Here is a 19,242-nt window from a genome sequence, read left to right on the forward strand (position 1 = left end):
TGCGGCTGCATGCCCCTCTTTAAGATACCGAAGTTTTAGCGAGACACAGCTCACCCGGTAAATTATTGAAGCTGATTTCACCAGAAAACTGGGTAGTGTGTGCGTTAGTGCCCCCTCTATCACGCTGACCCCTAGTGAAATTTTGTATCTAAACAGATAGAAATTGTGATGTTTTTTTTTTTTCAAGTGACCATGTTCTTTTTACAATGACTTGCTGTTAGAACACCCCTTGTGTCTGGCTTTCATTTTCTGCGCATGACCCCTCTGTGTATACACATACGATGTGGCAACGCAATAAAATATTGTTGAAAGTCAGTGGAGTGTGTCTCTCGCAGTCCTTGTCCTTCACACTGTACGTCATTTTTTATACTGAATAGCCAATATTGATTCAAAATTAGAAAAATATAGTACACATCTGAGCTGCAAAAATGCAGGTGATGCAGCAAATGGCCTTTAGCTTTCCAAAAGAAAAAGAAATGTTCACGGTTAACCACGAGGTGCAGGGACTCCATTCTCTGAGCATCTTGACCAATAAATGCAGCGCATGGCATTGCTGGAATCTTGCAGCCTGCATTAGCAAAATAAGAAGAGAATCATGAGAATTCAGTCCGTGCAATTACACATGTACTTTGCGGAAAATTTGATAAAGCCACAAGCTCCTCAAAGTAACAAAATGTGACTGAGCAGAATGCACCGCTCAGGCAACTGGGCAAGACAAGTGAAAGGTAGGAGAAGTTTCTATTTTGCAAATTAAGGAATTGCATGTTACTGTGAATGCTAAACCACTGTGTCATTGTGAACACAAGGCACATACAGCAGCAAAAACATAAATTCACAGTAGCCTTTTCACCATAGAAAATAAGAGTGAATAAAGTTTAAAGACTACCAATGACATCTCTCAACAACAGACATTTGTCCAAGAGTGTGTATGTTACCTTAATACAAAATTGACATTATGAAATCTGCAATATATCTGCAGTACACTTTATAAGTACTGCAGGTGAGAAGCTTACGGGATATTGCACATTAAGAGTGAAATGCACAAGGCATTAAAAATGACTGTTTTTACACAACATTATTACACTAGGAGACAAAGAGAACTGTTTTACAGAGAGTGCACACAAAATGAAAATGAGGGAATCCCCACTGGCATTCTCATTTGCCCTGCAATACATGCATCCAGCCCAACAATATCCAACTCTCCAATGCGGTTTATTAGACACTTTCTGAATCCTAAAATTTATCGTGTATTTCTTATTTACTAATTTAGTAAGAATGGGCATTTTGGCATACTTTCCTCGAAAACTTAGCATGTGTTGTCAACTATTTTTCTTAGAGCACGCCCCCTTCTTTCAATGGGTCAGCTTGGCAATGCACTGACAAGTAGTATTCCCTTATTTAAGCTTATGATCCTTCCTCATGCTCCCACTTCATGCTCTAAACTGTGATGCCACTCCGATGCAGCTTATGTTAATCTGTGACTATTTACATGGTCCTTCTTTCTGTAGCCTCTCAACTAGAGCCTGAAATTTCTTGTCTCCTAGAACAATCGTCTTTCTTGCCCAAAACATATTGCACGGTTACCCCTCATAGGGGGGAGGGTACTGTATATGAGTTTTCACATATTCAATGAACCTCAGAGACAACCATTTCTCATCCTGTGTTGCTACTATCCGCATGAGTCACAATGGTTGTAAATTGGCTACCTGCCCTCTCTCGCTTAAAAGTACATTTTGCATGTGAAAAATAACCACAAGCATCACATTTCATTGAATGAGTGCTCCTGTGCATGTTTTTTTTCCGTCTGTAATGGCTAAGTTCAACATGGTCAAGTTGTTTGAAAACTGTCTAGCCTCAACCAATACTTTGTGTAGTTTCAAAATTATGATACATTCATTTTTCAAAACTTGTCCCAAATTAAGCATGAGACATTTTCATGATGCAAATGAGGTAAGGTTGTGCTCAGAGACTATGATAGGCCTGCTATATCCTGCAAAACTATGTGAAATGAAATATGCTTGCAATTTTCGTGAGCAGCTAGCTCAGTATAATTAGGCACATTACCTGAGGAAACGTTTTTTTAACGCTCCCGAGAGGTCCTGGTTTCTTGTAATTTCTTCAAATCCCGTGCAGTCTAGATTGCAATCCGGTGCATTTTGATTTTGATATTGTATTCAAAATAAAAACAGCTGGAATTTTAAGGTTTTGATAATTGTATGGGAATAAATTAAAGGTAGAAGAGTGTAATGCAATGAGCAAATAACAAGCTCATTGCAGAGAGTAAACAAATATTCCTTTCCTGCAAATAAATTGGTAGCAGGAAGGTCATACGAAATTAGCAGTTAATGCACAATAAAGAATATGATGCTACAATGCCCCGGCATTCTGTGAATATTCTTGCACAAAGAAAATCCTCATTATGAAAGACCATCAAGAAAATGCAAATGTATACTTTGGATCAGCAGTCATACCTGCAGTATGCACTGTACCATCGGCAATATTTACAACCACCGACAACTGCACATCATATCAAGCTTAGGCGGCCAAGGAGCCCGAGTTTTAAATTATAACTTGACTTATTATATTACACTACACAACTATATCTACTTACAATGTTGTCTTCTCAACCGCTTTCAAGAAGACGTTAACCATCTGTCTGAAGGCGAAAGCAAGTGGCTTGCTCTTGATGGGGGGCGCCAAGGCTGGGCATTGTGAAATCGCTGCTACCATCTGCATGACCTGCGAGAAACAACGCTCTAAGTACAAGATAAACAAATGCTATTAGAGCAAAAGACAAGATCATTGGCAATGAGCCTCGTTTTGGTTTGCACGAGAAAAGCCAAGAATATGGACTTTGTGCTGCTTACTGAAGAAGCAAGCCTCCTTCCAGATGTTGCAGTCATGCATTAAGATTGTCACACAGCTGCATGCTTGTATGCTGCTGTCGCCAGTACGCCAGTATGCTTTGAAGTTTATTATTTCAAGTTAAATTGATTATTGTGTTTTCTTCCAATTCTTGGCAAACAAACCAGCAATGAAATAGCTCACACACATACTCCCTTTTGAGGAGAGAATTCACACACACGCACGCATGCATGGGCGCACACACACACGCACACATGCTTCTACCACATGAGCAGCTTCCTGTGCTTGACACACATACATTTTTTTTATCCTGTGTCACTCCTACTGCTAAGGCATAAAAAATCCTTTGTGTTACCAACCCCAAACTCCTCAACCTACACCTCCAGCTTAAACACTTTCTCGAGAGCCAGGGCAAGCCTTCTAGCTTCCCCAGTGCTCCAAACTGTAGTTACGAATTTCAATAGGGCTATAGGCGACAGCTCTTGAAGGGCATGCAAATTACCCGGAGACCTAAAGCTTATATATGATACCTCTAAAGCACAACACTTCAAATTTTCAATATTCATTAAAGCTCCTGAAGACAATTGCTATATACGTAGAACGTCTCGAATAACCTGCCGCTAACAATTTCAGCGGTTGTCTGCATCAAAAGAAATGTGGGCTAATGGGAAATCCACGTCTTTAAGATCGGAATTATTGTAATGGCGAAACACACTACCAGATTTCCTAATCATTTATTTATGCTCTGGATGTAACGTTCCTTTCACAATAAAAAACAAGGATATCGATTCATTAGGGCATGGGAGGAAAAAGGACGAAGCGTATACTTGGCGCCTTCCCACTGGTCCTCCCGAGAAACGGCGCCTCATACAGCAGTTGTCCAGGGTGGCTTGAAACCAAACTCGGCTTTCAGGCGGGAACACTCGCTGCACCAAATCGGAAGAGTTTTATTGCGAGTAAAACTCTACCGGCCTCATGCAATACATACGCACGCACACAAAACGCATCCACACGCACACACAAGTATACGCACTCTCAAAGCGCAGACACAAAAGCGCGCACGCGCACATTGATGAACACAAACAAGCACACATACATGCATGCAGGCAGACACGCTAACACGTGCACGCACACACATCGACCCACAGACAACACACTCACAAAACACGTACGCACTAGACACGCGCAAACACGCCGGCCCATACAAACCGGCATGTACTGAACGCACGCGCGCGCGCACACACACAAACACACACACACACACACACACACACACAAAGCGAGCTGAGCTGAGCGCACACACGCACGCACGCACGCACACACAAAGCGAGCTGAGCTGAGCGCACACACAAATCAAGCCGAGCGCGAGCACGCGCACACGCACAGACAAAGCGAGCCGATAAAATGCTGAAGGCGTCCGGCAAGCAGCAACAGCAGCACGCGACCGCATCAGGGAGAACCAATACCGCGCCGGTTCCTTCGAAAGGTGGCTAAGCCAGTCCTTTTCTACGCGACGCAAAAGTGGTCGACCACATTTAACTGAAGCGCGAACGACCGCATTACAAGCAGCCGCGCTGAACGCACAAGAGAATCACATCAATGAACATTCAAGCGCTGAGAAACAAAGCGTAACTATGCAGGCGCACCACGCCCGATGTAAATTTGACAAACATTAGTCACACGGGACGGGATCGAGGTAGTTAACTTGCCCTAGTAGGAGTGCAGCTGCTCTTGCTCTTACATTAGCGAATTATGAATTATGCTACGAGATCACAGTGAGATAATTCTAAAGCGAACAAAACAAATACCAAATAAACGGGCACTTGCCTGAAAGTTTCCATCATGCCAGTACTATCGACCGGCACGTTGCAACTTCTCGTTTCAGCCTTCGTGGATCCATCTTCCAGTGCGTACGAACGCTTTGCTTTGAAGTGCGGCACGAGTAATACACAAAGCATGGGCCACATCTTTTTCTACCCCGCGCGCAAAACTAATCACACGTTTAAAATTACTTCGCACAGCGCGCGACGCGAACGCACGCGAAAACGAGCATGATGGCGCAGCTTCCGCCTTCCCGTCCTGCTGCGCGCCGAAGTGATGGTACAGCGTCGGCCGTCACTTCCGGTCACTTTTCATTGGGCATGGGGTGGCCGCGCAAATTGAACGTTTATTCTGACAGGTTTGCTTGCTCGCATGGCCGCCTGTTTGCTGCTGCTTCGTTGTGGTCTCTAACTAGAGCGGTGAGGCGGGTAGTTGCTACTACGTTTTGTGCCGGGCATTTTATTTTGGGGTGGGGGGCGCAGTCTGTGCTGCATCACTGAGGGTACAGTACACAAATCGGGACCGTGAGCGAGACGATCGGCGCTCTTCTGCTGGTGCAATTAGATTATTCGCTGCGTCCGAACGAAGCAACTTTGCGAGGTCACAGCGTAGTTTCAGCGATATCATGGCTCGATAAAGACGCTCACATCTTGGTCGTGTGACAGCGACGCGTAAACATTCATGAGGAGACTGAAGACTGCGTTTGCAAGTGCGTATGCTCTGGATAAGAAATTACAGCGTTGACGACACCAGCCCTTAATATATAGGCTCAGCCTTACAAGCTGTATTTGAGGGTGCACTTAGAAAGCAGATCAGTAGCTTAGTAAACCTCTGAATGAATTAGGCAAGGTACGTGGAAATTCGGGTTTGAGAACTTCCAACGTGATCTCGCCTCTATAAGTCTTCTTTATGGATTCACCATGCAAATTGTACGTTGATGCCATTGTACAGCAGAGGCTCGTCCAACAGCACGTCCCTGTTTGTTCAGCAATGTATCCAAACAGCTTCTTCCATTTCACCACTTTTTGTTGGGCTATTAAGGGCACCGAAATATTAGTGCAGAATTGCGCAAGTTGCTCTCGTGTTTTCGCTCTGCTACTGCAGTTTTTCTAGAAGTGTTTAATTGCATGTTAATATTCCTGTGAGCACGAAAAATAATGATAATGGAATTGTAAGTGAAAGGGCGTTGTTTTTCTGGATGATACATTTTTGGAGTGGCCGTCATGCCAGTAACATCACAATCCTTGAAGAAATATCGACAGTCACTTAGGAATGGGAAAACTTAATCGCTTCACGCATCTACACTTGCAATTGTCACGTGACCATGATACGTTAGTTCATACATTGTCACGTGTTCTTCACAATTCTACCTTAATCTCCCGTAATCCACCGTGCTATAGTTTGTACGAACCTTAATGCAATTTATTCCACCCTTATTCACATTATTTACCCATAATTGCTCATACTTAACGTTGTTGTATTTACTACCTTCTGTATCACTACTGACGTCATAAAAGACGGTGATGACTTCACATTTTATTTATTTATTATATACATTCAAGGCCTAGTAGGCACAACAGAAAGAAGTGGTGAAAATATGCAATAATTGCAATGCAGCGCAAAAATAGAAAATCAAACCATACGATAATTTGAACGGCGAACTTGAATTAGTGGTGTCACAAATTGAGACTGTGGAGGCGGTTGCGTTCAGTGGCTGTTCTTGGCAAAAAGGAAGAATGGCACATCAATTTTGTTTTGATGGTCGATGCGAGACGAGAACTTGGTGTGGTGAAAAGATTTTCTTTACGAGAAGGGTTAAATTAGCATATTCTATGAAAAAGACAGAGACGAAAGTATTTGCGACGTAACCAAAGATCAGGTTCACCTAGTGTTCTTTTCATGGACGTGACGCTTGAATGAAGTGAATAATTTGAGAGAATAAAGCGGGCGGCGCGGTTCTGAATGCTTTCAAGGGAAATGACAAGATTGGCATGAGCAGGGTCCCGTATGGATTGTTGTTGCGGAGAACGCCACCTTTCCTACCTGAAAGGCCATGAAACGCTTTCGCATTAAAAATGCAATACATACACACATTGCTTAATGCGTGGACGTGTACACGTTACTCAGATTTATGCATCAATACGTTCAACACCCTTCAGGCGTCGATTTAACACCCTTCTTTGAGCAAAGTCACACCTTATGTGTGGTATCCACCCTTGTGATAGGGTGCTTTGGCCGAAAAGGGTGCTAGAAGGGTGTGGGCATGGGTGTAAATGCCGAAAGCACCCCTATTCACACCCATAAGGGCGTAAAAATGTTTAGTGTGTGGCTGCTTTCTGAGGCGAGTAGTGGAGCACCCGATACATCTGCAGGCATCGGAAGCGGCTCTTGACGACTCCTATGTACCGCTCAACGGCATTTCGCATTGATGCGTGTGCCTCATTATAGCGCCCCTCTGCCGTGAGGCGATTTGGGTGACCAGGCACAGGAGTCATGATCCATGGCGCTAGCCGGTACCCAGAGTCCCCTGTAAAGTGTTGCATGTTAGTGAACGAAATGGATACATTAAGGCGCAATGCAAGAACACAGTCTACGCCAGGGCCCTTTTACAACAGGAGCGGGTCTTGGATTTATTGTTGCAATATCTATCAAACATTGACCTTCCCGGAAAGTTGTAAAGAAAGTTCAACTCATTTTAAAGAAAAGCCCTATTTCACCTGTTGTCTTGGCTGCAAATCTCTATCTCAGGTTAAGTTGGACATGTAATATTTATTTCATACTCGTGGTTTTCTGCTCCGTTCATCCCATTTGCCCCTCTCTAAATGTACATCTTCCACTAAAACTTATTAGCTCTTCTCTCTTCAGAAGTCTTATTTTATGAAACACTTCTAAGGTCTACTCTCGAATATGCTGCCAGTATCTGGGATCCTTGCTCTACCTTTCGTACCTCTTCTCATGAAGGTACCCAAAATCGAGCTACCCGTTTGATCCTTTCTAATCACTCCAGCACCACATGTCGCTGCAACTAAAAAAATCACACACATTGCGACACAAAGCAAAATAGCGCAACTTGCACCATTCTACAATATATACTACACCGATCACTAACGTCGATGCCGAAAGTTTCACGCACGCTTATTCCTTTGTTCCAAGGACAGGGACCAGGTCCCCGAGTCCATTGTCACCAACCCTTTTCCACCATACTTGTAAACTGCCATTTCGACGTGTTCTGTAGAATTCCACCCCTGCCTGTAGCGCTCCACTTGGCATTCAGCGTATTGAAATTAATAAATAAACAGCATAACATGTCAGCTGTTGTATACATGCTGGTACAAATATCTGCCTTTTAAGAGAGACTTGTTTCTCTCGATAGTCGCTGCAGGTTCATTAGGTACCGCTGCATTCACAACACATTTCTAGCAAATCACGCTTTCTTAAAGTTTGCTAGGATGCAAAACTATTTGACTGTGTATGTTTTACATGTGGGAGAAGCACTGCTACTTCAGGTGCACTTACCAAGCAAGACTTCTCCATGAAGTAACAGGCCACGAGTGAGGCGGCGGCGAAATGTAGAATGCCTCCAGACGAATGAATCGTGGCACGATCCCGGAAACCGTGGGTCAATTTCCAGGATATTCAGCTTCGCGTCGCACACCTCATAAGGGAAAGCAAAGAGAAGGTGTCAGTGCCACTGCAACAAATATGTGGCACAACCTTTTGCTTACAACACTACTTGCCAAACAGTTACTGTTCAGTCAGTGAACACAATTACAGAAAAGGAGATATCAATATACGCACTAGGCAGTTGAACTAATGATCAGCATGATAACAGTGTCATCTTAACCTACAAATGCAATGTTGGCATGTGTTCACATGCTCATGTATGGCGTGCGGTAACAACACAATGCGCAAAATAATTCTTTTGGTTTCTTCCGTCCATATTGTATAAGATTCTGCTAAAGAGTGAACCTATGTTTTTTTTTTTTCAGACAAAGTGCCTATTACAAGCGAAAGAACGCGGAAACAGCATGTGCCGTATTGACAGCTAGAGCAAATGGGTGTCCACACATTCTCATTCTCCCTCACACCATTTTCATTGATGGGATGCTCCTTTTCGCGTTTACAGTCTGTTGGCCACAATGCTTTAGTTTTACGTCGAATAAGAATCACAAGGGCTCGTCTTCTGTTAGGATCGCTCGCAGACGGACTCCCTTCACTGCTACGGCGTCTATTCCGGTTTAAGTCGCGCGTAATGTGTTTACATTGTAGCATCGAAAAGGCTATTCAACTGTGATTGGAGAGCACTGAAAAAGTGCGGCCGTGTTCTATGCAAAGATCAAAGTCGTCATTACACATACAACACAAACGCTACTTTCTCTAATAGGAACGCAAGTATTGCCGGCAATTGATGAAAAATAACGAAACGAAGTTTTTTACAACGTGCACTCGCGCAAACACATATCGAAAATATTTGTCAATGAACAATACTCACGACCATGCAGTTGAGGGTGTAATACCCTTTACGGCTCCAGTACGATTCCGTTTCGCCGGGGCCGAGCTTCTTAGGGCGAACGATGGCTATCAGACTCCCGTCCACACATCCTAGAACTCCTGGAATTTTTCCACGGCTAAGAAAGCCTTCCTTGACGGCGGCTTTCTGTTGCGCCGTGGATGGGAATCTAACCCATCCTTTTTCCTTGCCCGCAACCGTAATGGCCTTGGCGACAGCTGTAATGATCCGGCTGACCGAAGGCTACGACAGTGCAATCGCTTCTTCATTCCCGACGCACTGTTGAAAGCTCCCGGTGGCAAAAAACCGCAGCGCGCACAGCACTTTCATCGTAGTGTCGACACCACGCAATCTTTGAGGTCCGAGATGTCCTTCCAGCTCATCGCAAAGACGTCGCACTATGTCTTTGGAGAGACTAAAATGCCTTCGAAACTCTTCTTCGGCCATGCCGAACGCGTCGCGTCGTTGCCTCTCGTCGCGTCGTTGTCTTTCGGCACTCGCCAGCAGCACAACCAAGGGAGCCGCCATTGCCGTCTCTGTCTCGTCTCGTCTAGGTGCCGGCTCGTCAGCTGGCGCGAGATTAGCCGGCAGCCGCGGTTGCCCTAGCAACCCTCGACATCATGCTCGCCTCCGCGCGCGACTCTCAAACGAACCACTTCTCCGCGGTTCCGCTCCTAGCAGGGAACCGGTTCCTTTCCAGAAGATTGGCAACCTGTGTGACGTCATCAAAATTTGTCGTCCCGCCCACCAGGGATGACGACATCGAAGCGCCGACCAATGGCAACAGCCGAAAGGAACCGGTTCCCAAAGGAACCGCTACAGAATACGGCCCCTGAATTTCTGCGTTTGCCCTCAGAATCTGATGTTCCAAATGCAGCACGATTCGCAACAACGCGAGCAATCTGATTTCTGTAGCAGGCAGAGGCACTTGTAACACTCGAAGCTGCAAATTCTCCCTGAAAATTTTCTAGTTTTCGGCGCTCCTGAAACGATAAACAAATTATGCAAGACGCACAAGGTCGCATGTTAACACGGCCACGACAGTTACTTGAGTTTTAGGCAGTCCATCATACGACGCTTGTGCCTCTTGGTATAGCTGAAGGCTCTTCGTAGTACTCATCTGTTCAAAACTCATGCGATCAGAAATGTGTGTTCAGTCTCACGTGAACGAGCCCAGCCACACCCTTTGTATACGCCTTTTATAGTAAGTCTGTTCTATTATTTTCCAGCTGCGTTCTCAATCTCACAATATATTTGTACATGTCTTTCAGTCAAACGTATTCAGTGAAAGTGTAGAACCGAGATTGATAAGACCATTTTAAATTGGTTTCGTAAAGAATAAAAAAGGACATGTCTTTTGTGAGCCCACTGTGAATCCTGTGTAGGTAGTCATTGCTTCATTATGGTCGCGGAGCCTACGCTTCATAGGGTCAATTTGGGCCGCTCATATGTTGCCGCTCTGTTTCCTAATTTTGAAGTCGCCAAAACGACGCCAATTGTTCTGTCACGTCAGTAAAGAAGGCCGCTTGTTGCTGAACTTAAACATATGTTGATAAACAGACAACAAAGTCACCAAATCTAGTGACGAAATCACTAAAATGGCGACACTGATGGCTGACGACCGTTTGAATTTCGTAAACAAATTTTTCGTGACGTATCATAAACTTCGACGGGTTCTGCGTCGGCCTAGTTCATTTTTCTTCCATAAAGATAGACAACTTTGTACTATTAAGAGGATAAAGGTGCACTTATCAAGTTTCAAGAATGTTTAGTCAACCACACAGGCCCAAACAGGAAACAGCACATTGAAATTGAAACAGGCAATGGAATTTCAGCGGGAAATAAAAAAAATGAAACTTTGATCTTGATATCTCTCCAAACGATTACGATAGCACCGCAATATAATGAAAACAGAGTTTTTGAAGAGTACTTTAACAGTGTAGACTGATTTAGTGCTTCTATTTAGTGTCCCTTTAACTAGCTTGAGCTCGGTCAATTGGCCCCATCTCCCTGGGGTAATGAGGAGAGGAAACAAAAAGATGAGTAGCAGGAAAGAAGAAAATTGACAATAGGCTCGCACAAACACACAGGCACAAGCGTCCATTGTTCAGTCAGTCACAAGTGGTCATATAGTCTGTCTGATGTCGGAAATGCGATCTTGTCGTCAAGACCGAGCATGCGGTGGCTGTCGAGCCTAGGTATAGCTGGTTCTTGTTTGCGATATCTGCACGTGTTTAATCATTTGGGCACATGTCTTGTGAGTAGTCCTTGCTGCTACATGTCGATGAGTACTCTATGAACTGATCGGCTAAATCGCCAAACAAGACCAAGACGAAACCATCGTGGTTGCTCGCGCATATCTGCCGAAGAAAGTGAGCTTCATGTCGGGCATGGAGCAACAACGAGCATAGTCGGAATTGCTACTGCCTTCAACACATGTGTTGTGTCGATGGGGGCAACACGGGGGTAATATCGTCGTGAGCAGGCTATTAAAGCATTTGCAAAGCAGCTAGGACCGTTTTAAAAGAAGCTTTCTTTGTCAACCGTCTCGATTTTTTCCTATTGTGGCTACTTGGAGCTGCTGGGCGCTCTTGGTGTCCTGCCGAATAGCTGATAAAAAACTGAATTACATGCCCGATACTAGCATTGAACCTCGATCCCTCAACACAGCAGCCCGATGCTCTAGTTATATGGCCACAATTACATTCTTTTCTTTTTCTTTATTCTCTATGTAAACACATTGTTACTGTGAAAAATAAGTACAGCAGCAAGGACAAACTATAGCCGAGCTTGAGCTCCTTACAGATGTTTTGAAGTTTTTCATCTCAAGAATGCCTTCTACTCGATCGAGCCATTCTCGTAGATTTTGTGCAACCCTTCATGCTTGAACGAATAAACATATGAATTCGAATAGAACTCTCGAGCCGGGCATGCATCAATATCATCATTGCGTAATACCATTCTAGACCACCCTATATTTTGTTGGCCTAGTAGCATAGATAGATCTAACGATAGACCAGCTTCATTTCAAACTGGGAAAAATTTCGGCATGAGCTTCCAAAGAAAGTCCCTTAAAGTCCGTTGAAGGACGTACCCGAAGAAAACCCCTCCCATTAAGTAAGAAAAACATGTTCAGTAGTCTCCAGCTTCCTGCAAAAAATAAAAAAGGCTCCCGCAAGCTATGGAAGAACCGATTTCTTGCATCCACGTTTTAACCGGAAGTGTACCACTGCGTCGCACAATAAAAATAAATTTTTTGCATTCCCTTTCGGCGCTACACCAGGCGCCATCTTCTTTCTTTCACATGGTTTAAAACATGTTTGCCCGGGCCCGTACAGTACATAGCTCTATATACAGGAACAGGAAGAATTTTATCAATTAGATCCTTGTACAGCTTTTTACACGACACGCAATTCAGTTATTTAAAAGAATAAAGTATTTTTCAGAAAAGATAATTGCTACCTCTTTGAGGTATGCACTGATCTTTGCTCTCATATCATAAGAGGCAAAAAAATCTGGCAATGGGCTTCCAAGCCTACGCTTCATAATCTTGCTTATGAATGGATCTGCACTCTCGTAAGATCATGAATCTGTGAACAAATTGGTGCATGTCGATGGTGACACAAACCGATCCCTCCGCAGCGAACACATTTCAGAACGTTGATTCTACTTGTTCGCTCTCAAATAGAACCTCCCACCCTTCACCCTTCCGAAAGATAGAAAAAGAACAGGAAAGGCAAGTTTTGTACAGCAATACGGAAGTAATGGATGACCTGCAACATATGAAATTTTACTATCAAAGAGCAGGTTACAAAATGCTCAACCGCGTTTCCAACTTCAATCGCCAGACGACGCCAGTAAGGTTTACTGTCACAATATCATTCTAATGACAGATTTAAGCAACCAGGACCAGTAACTGAAGAAATATTGCCAAAGATGGCTGAAGTCACGAGCCATTGGTCATGTCGGAATGCCACACATTTTACATTGTTTACCAAACTTCGACTCACACAGCAGTAAAGTTCCAGGAAGGAGTCACAATGGGATACAGTCGATGTATAACGCGGTTTATAATGAAAAACGTTATTGGGAAGGAAATCATAGTGGGGACACTCGGTGTGCCAAGGGTGTTCTACTTCTCTGTTTTTTTTCTATTGACATTGTGGAATTTTGTTGGAAAGTCCTGCAAAGCAACAACATCAACGGGCCCAAACTACAAGAAATCGAAGTAAGACAATTGACGTTCGCTGACAATATAGCCGTGCTTTCTAAAGGTTACGAAAGTATAATATGAGTTGGCAACGTTGAAAAGACTAGGCCCCATTTGCAAGCACGCATACTTCTATCGCGCCAACACCAACTAAGGGCTGACTAACGAAAAATCCCCGCAATATTTTTTTTTATTCCCTATACGCCATTAGCCTTCTATGACAAGTCGAAAAAGCTCGGACGCCGCCCAAATGGGCACAGTGCCCATCCATATGGACAGGATCCGGCTCATTTTGATTTATCAAGGAAGGATGCTGTCGAATTCGCGATAAACACATGTTTGAAAACACATTGGTCTCTTTTTCGCGCTTGGGTGCATAGTGTGTGACTAGATAAAAAGAGCTCTGGAACAAGACGTCACGACAGGCTTTGTCCCTGTATGGAGTGGCTTAAAAAAGCGTACATATACTGTACATCTACGCGTTATACAGCTGATCTGGGATGGTTCTTGAGTCACTCGCGAACCCCGTCATAACTGCCTGTCAGTACATCTGCTTACGCCAACCGAGCAGCACACTCTCGAAGTGGCCAGCAACAGGTGCCACATATGTCTTCCGGCCCGGCAAACACACATGCTCTGAACTTGCACTAAACCCGCTAATTATGCTAAACCGAATACATCAAAACGGGTAATAATCAATTTCGGATTCACTACTATAATTTGATATAAAAGTGCCTGACTTGTATTCAAAGTGGAATATTTGGATACCTTTTCCCCCGGTCTCATTTCAGACGTCTTAGAAGAAAATATATAACCGCCTGGGTTGTAGATCAACCGACGTTCGATTCTAACGAGTCCCTTCTGGTCGTGTTTAGAGAAAGAAAAAAATATTTCTTTTCCGCCCTTAATTACAAAATATTTTCGAGAAGCCTCTGGAACAACGTGAATGCATATATTTGTACATATTTTATTTTTCTCCATTTGTCTTCAGGGCCAGCATCAGCCTGGATGCAGGTCAGCAAGATCGCGAGTCTAGCCTCGCGCTCAACGAAATCGAGGTGCGTATGTATTGCAAATATTTATCTCGGAAAAAAAAAATTAGTATCTGCGTATGTCCGAGGCCATATTTATTTGGGTCAAAGAAAGCAGCGCCCACCTACTGACCACGTGCCTTAGGATAAGTGAACAGCTCCATGAGTCACCACCTATGAACAGGCAGTTTTTATTTAAGTCAAGTGAGCGTCGGGGGGAGGGCATCTTGACTACGCAGGCCGCAGCTGTTCCCGCCATTTGCTTCGGCTGAAGAATTAAAACGCAGATAAATTCTAAGAAACTGAGTGATAACGTTGCAGTCGAAATTCTGTGCGTTCCTATTGAACCTGCCTCTGTGTGACCCAGGCAGAGTGTCGTATACAGTTGCCGGTCTACGCGCAGGGACAGCGGCGAAGCCGCGACGTTTCGATGAAGGACGACAAGAAGAGGAAGAGGCTTCCGTCGGTGGTGTTTGCCACTGCTTTGGAGGAGCAGGCAAGCTCAAGCGATTTCAGACACCGACCGGCAAAGGTATGAAGCCCCATCTCTCCACTGTCTTATGTAAGTTCTGAATCACCATCATTGTCATCATCATGAGATGTCCAGTGCGGGACAAAGGCCTCTCCCAGTGATCTCCACTTACCTCTCTCTTCATCTAGCTGATTCCAATTAGCGCATGCAATTCAGCTATCGGAGTGTGCAAAGAATAATTTTAAATATGAGGCATTTCTTAGTGAACATTTGCCATTTCGCCCTTATCTATCTAGCCGCCTACATCTTGGTGCTGTCAAGGTCGTTTCGTTAACCTGGTATATACCAAAACGGGCATAGTATGACAAGCGTGTGTGACAAATATTAATGATCGGTCATGATATGAGCACCATGATATGGGCGTCATGTAGTTCATGAAACAACCGCCTACGTCTTGGTGCGGTCGTGGTCGTTTTCTTAACGTGGTATGTACCGAAATTGCCATGGTATGACAAGAGTGTATGGCGAACGCAAAATATAGTTTTGGAAAGCATATGTAACGCTAGCGAACAATGACAGAAGGTAGACGACACCACAAAGCGCTATCAACAACATTATTTTCAGATAACAACCACCTGTTTATCTTATCCACGGCGGCGCCACCTCATGCAAATGTTAACCATTCAAAAAAGCCGTCTCCGTATTTAACAAGTTGACCGAAGGGGTACTAACACACGTATCACTGTTCTGACAGATAGTCTAAGCCTTAATAATTTTTCGCACATTTTTATCTTTGTGCTTCGCAAGAACCCCGCAGGGACCGTACACCGGTGCAAAGTCGCCTTCCTGACAGTGAGTTGACAGATGACCGTATTGCTTATTTCTCACGTGTAGATTATGTTCCCGTAACCGCTCATTAGGACACCTTCCTGTATGTCCGAGGTATTTTTTCCCACAGGACAACGGAAGCTCATAAACAACAGCGTCTACGCAACCCACTGGTGCTTTACGATAACTCGTAGAGTATCCGATAGCTGGCTCACGGAACAGGTCCGTTAACCGACATATTTTGGCGAGTTTTGCTGACCATGAAAAGACCACTTTTGTGTCCACCCGGATAGCCATTTTCATAACACTATGTGAAGTTTGATGCAGATATCGCACTAACGCTACCATCCCTCTGCGTTCCGTCCGGTGATTCGCCGCGTCCCCATTTGTGCTGTCTGACCCGCATCGCATTGTGGTTAGCCCACTGTGGTGTCGTCTCCCTTCTGTCCTTGTTCGCTGGCGCTAAATATGCTTTCCAAGTCAGTGTACCAACACGCCCGACAAATGGCAATGCTGTAAATTATTGGTCATGACATGAACATCATGACTTGCTTGTGACGTCGTTCATGAAACAGCCGCTTACGTCTTGGTATGTAGCAAAATGGGCATATCATGACTGGAGCGTAGGACGTACATAAATAATACGTCATGACATGAAAATCATGGCATGCGTGTCATGTAGGCCATAAAGCAGCCGCCTACGTATTGGTGCTCTAATGGTCAATTCGTTAACTTGGTACGTACCAGAATTGACATAGAATGACACGATGGTATGACGAACATAAATGTCGTAACATGAATATCATGACCTGTATGTTATGTAGGTCACGACACATGGGACAACCGCCTACGTCTTAGTGCTCTCATAGTAGTTTCGTTAGCTCGGCATGTACCGAAATAGGCGGAGTATGACACGAGTGTATGACGAACATAAATAATACGTCATGACATGCGTGTCATGTAGGTCATAAAACAGTTGCCTATATCTTGGTGCTTCATAGTCGTTTTGTTAGCTTGGCTTGTACCAAATTTGGTAGAGTATGACAAGAGTGTCTGACGAACATAAATGATAGGTCATGACATGAATGACATGAGCGATACATGAAATGTGTGTTAACATGACAGATGACACAGCCGCCTATTTCTTGGTCTCTAGTAGTCGCTTTGTTAACTGGGTGTGTACAAAAATGGGCAGAGTATGAGAAGATTGTACGACGAACATAAACGATAGATAATGACATAAATTTCGTGACATGCATGCCTGTAGGTCGTGAAACAGCCTCCTATGTCTTGTTATGCACCCAAACTGGTATGGTATGATATGATATGACAAATTTATTTATTTATTTATTTATTTATTTATTTATTTATTGTACCCTCAAGGCATACAAGCCTTATAGAGGGAAGGGGTCGATCATTCAACATAACTACAGGAATTTGCACATACACAATTTAAAAAATTGGAGGACGCTCAAGCTTCGCCTTCAAGAGTGGAAAGCGACAGCGTTCCCGTCGACCCGCCAAGGGGTGTAAGACAATGGGCTACAGGGCAGCCATCACTTACGAGGCGCCCCGCATCAGACGCGGTGAGCGTCGAGCCATATGGTCGAGCAACGCGGCGTTCGGCGCAGCAACGAAACGTGCGCCTGAGCAAGCGGAGCGAACCAAAGAACTCGGTATCCCGGAGGGGGAAATGATGCACGCCAGCCAAACGTCGTGATCGGCACGGGCAGAGAGATAGAGAGATAGTGATCTAAAGAAAGGAAGGACGCTTGATTCTACAGAGGGAGCAAGGCGAAGCGTTGTCAGGGGAGAGAGTCCGAGCCACGACAGCTCCAATGCGCGCGTGGCGCGCCATCTGTCGGGGCAGCGCCGTACATGGAGAGGAGGGGGTCTTCTGTGTTTGCCGCAAGATGGCTCTCCGTGTGCGGAAAGCGCAGAAGAAATGCAGCGAAACGCACTTCGCTACTCGTGTAATTGCGACTTCTGTAAGTTACATGTTCATAATTACCGATATACACCACAGTATAACTTTCCACGGCTCGTTTCGAAGGCAACACCGCATTCACTAGAGGCGCGTTTGTACCTTTGGGAAGCATCGAAATCGTGGCTGAGTGGTAGCGTCTCCGTCTCACACTCCGGAGACCCTGGTTCGATTCCCACCCAGCCCATCTTGGAAGTTGCTTTTTATTTATGGAGTGCCTGCCGTGATTTATCGCTCACGGTCAACGCCGCAAAACGCCGACACCGACGCCCGACACCCGACACCGACGCCGACACCGACGCCGACGACACCGGCTTTTCTGCGACACGAGCTCCTTAACGCTATCGCGTTAAAAATTCAAAATGGGAACGAATGTAATTTCTAATAACAATGAAAATTCCCACTGTTATGCAAGGCTTGTACAATAATTACGGCAAGAAAATACAATTGCAGCCGATTGAGGCACTAAAAGATGAAGTTTCTAACCGACATAGATACCTTTGAAGAAAAAAAAATGTTGGAATGCGTTAAATTCCACTGGAAAGAGCTTCACGAAAATGATCACAGTTGGTAATGCTAACTAATGAGGCGGGAAGATGGCTCCAGTCGAGGCTGGTTTTGGGCAGGCAAGAGCGCGAGTATGTTACAGTGTTTAGGTGAGGGACATGGAATTTGTGGTGGTGATCAAGTCGAGATGAAACAAAATTAGGCGGTTTAATCAGATGGGTCCTAAGAACATGATTATGATGACAGATCTTATGAAACAATGCAAATCGAGATAGTTTCAGTCTATTTGCAAGCGGGGGCAGGTTAAGTATCGATTTCATGTTAGTTACGCTGGAAGTTCGTTGGTAGTTACTTAGGATAAAACGTGCTGAGCGATTCTGCATTGCCTCTAAGTTATTGGTAAGAGTTGCAAGGCCAGGGTCCCACATTGCCGAGGCATATTCGAGATTAGATCTGACATAAGTGATATATAATTGTCGCTTGAGGGATGAAGGTGCGAGAGAGAAGTTTCTTTTCCGGTAACCAAGCATGCGATTGGCCCTTAATGTTACGTGCTCGTTGTGGTACTTCCATGAAAGGTCATTAGTAATGTGTACACCGAGGCATTTATAGGTAGTTACGGATTCTAGCGCCATGCTGTGAACAAGGTAGTTCGGGCAAGGCATGTTATTACGCGATACTCTCATTGATTTACATATAAGAATGTGAAGCTTCATTTTCCACATTTCACACCAAGCAGAAATATTATTTAGGTCACTTTGAAGGATTATTGTGTCAGTGTAATTAGAAATGGTGCGGTAGATAACACAATCATCAGCACAAAGACAGACGGATCAAAGACAGATCACGACCATAAATGATAGGCCATGACATGAATGTCATGACATGCGTGTCATCTAGGTCATGAAAGAGCCGCCTACGTCTTGGTGCTGTAATGGTCGTTTCGTTAACTTGGTATGTACCACAAGCGGCATATAATGACAAGAGGGTACGACGAGCAACATGATAGGTCAT

At 44.4% G+C, this 19,242-nt stretch overlaps 1 protein-coding gene and 2 long non-coding RNA genes across 6 annotated transcripts in view; 1 reads left to right on the forward strand and 2 right to left on the reverse strand.

The window, feature by feature from the left end:
* Window positions 1-19,242, forward strand: part of LOC135914918 (uncharacterized) — a 76,937-nt gene that overhangs the window by 20,851 nt on the left and 36,844 nt on the right. For all 3 annotated transcript variants that reach the window (XM_070533011.1, XM_070533013.1, XM_070533012.1), the window contains exons 6-7: window positions 14,398-14,464; window positions 14,841-14,969. In XM_070533011.1, coding sequence (XP_070389112.1) covers window positions 14,398-14,464; window positions 14,841-14,969 — 196 coding nt within the window. The remainder of the gene's footprint in view (window positions 1-14,397; window positions 14,465-14,840; window positions 14,970-19,242) is intronic.
* On the reverse strand, window positions 78-4,934 carry LOC139055501 (uncharacterized). 2 transcript variants are annotated; one of them, XR_011511812.1, is made up of 3 exons: window positions 4,693-4,934; window positions 2,612-2,739; window positions 78-568 (listed from the first exon to the last, which is right to left on the reverse strand). It is a non-coding gene; the product is annotated as an uncharacterized lncRNA (long non-coding RNA). The 2 variants fall into 2 exon arrangements; XR_011511811.1 differs by lacking the exon at window positions 4,693-4,934 and adding an exon at window positions 3,693-4,682 and having other exon boundaries at window positions 83-568.
* Window positions 7,019-9,989, reverse strand: LOC135914872 (uncharacterized). The gene is made up of 3 exons (XR_010568447.2): window positions 9,179-9,989; window positions 8,203-8,341; window positions 7,019-7,213 (listed from the first exon to the last, which is right to left on the reverse strand). It is a non-coding gene; the product is annotated as an uncharacterized lncRNA (long non-coding RNA).

This window comes from Dermacentor albipictus, chromosome 2, assembly GCF_038994185.2.
Source record: "Dermacentor albipictus isolate Rhodes 1998 colony chromosome 2, USDA_Dalb.pri_finalv2, whole genome shotgun sequence".
Taxonomy (NCBI): domain Eukaryota; kingdom Metazoa; phylum Arthropoda; class Arachnida; order Ixodida; family Ixodidae; genus Dermacentor; species Dermacentor albipictus.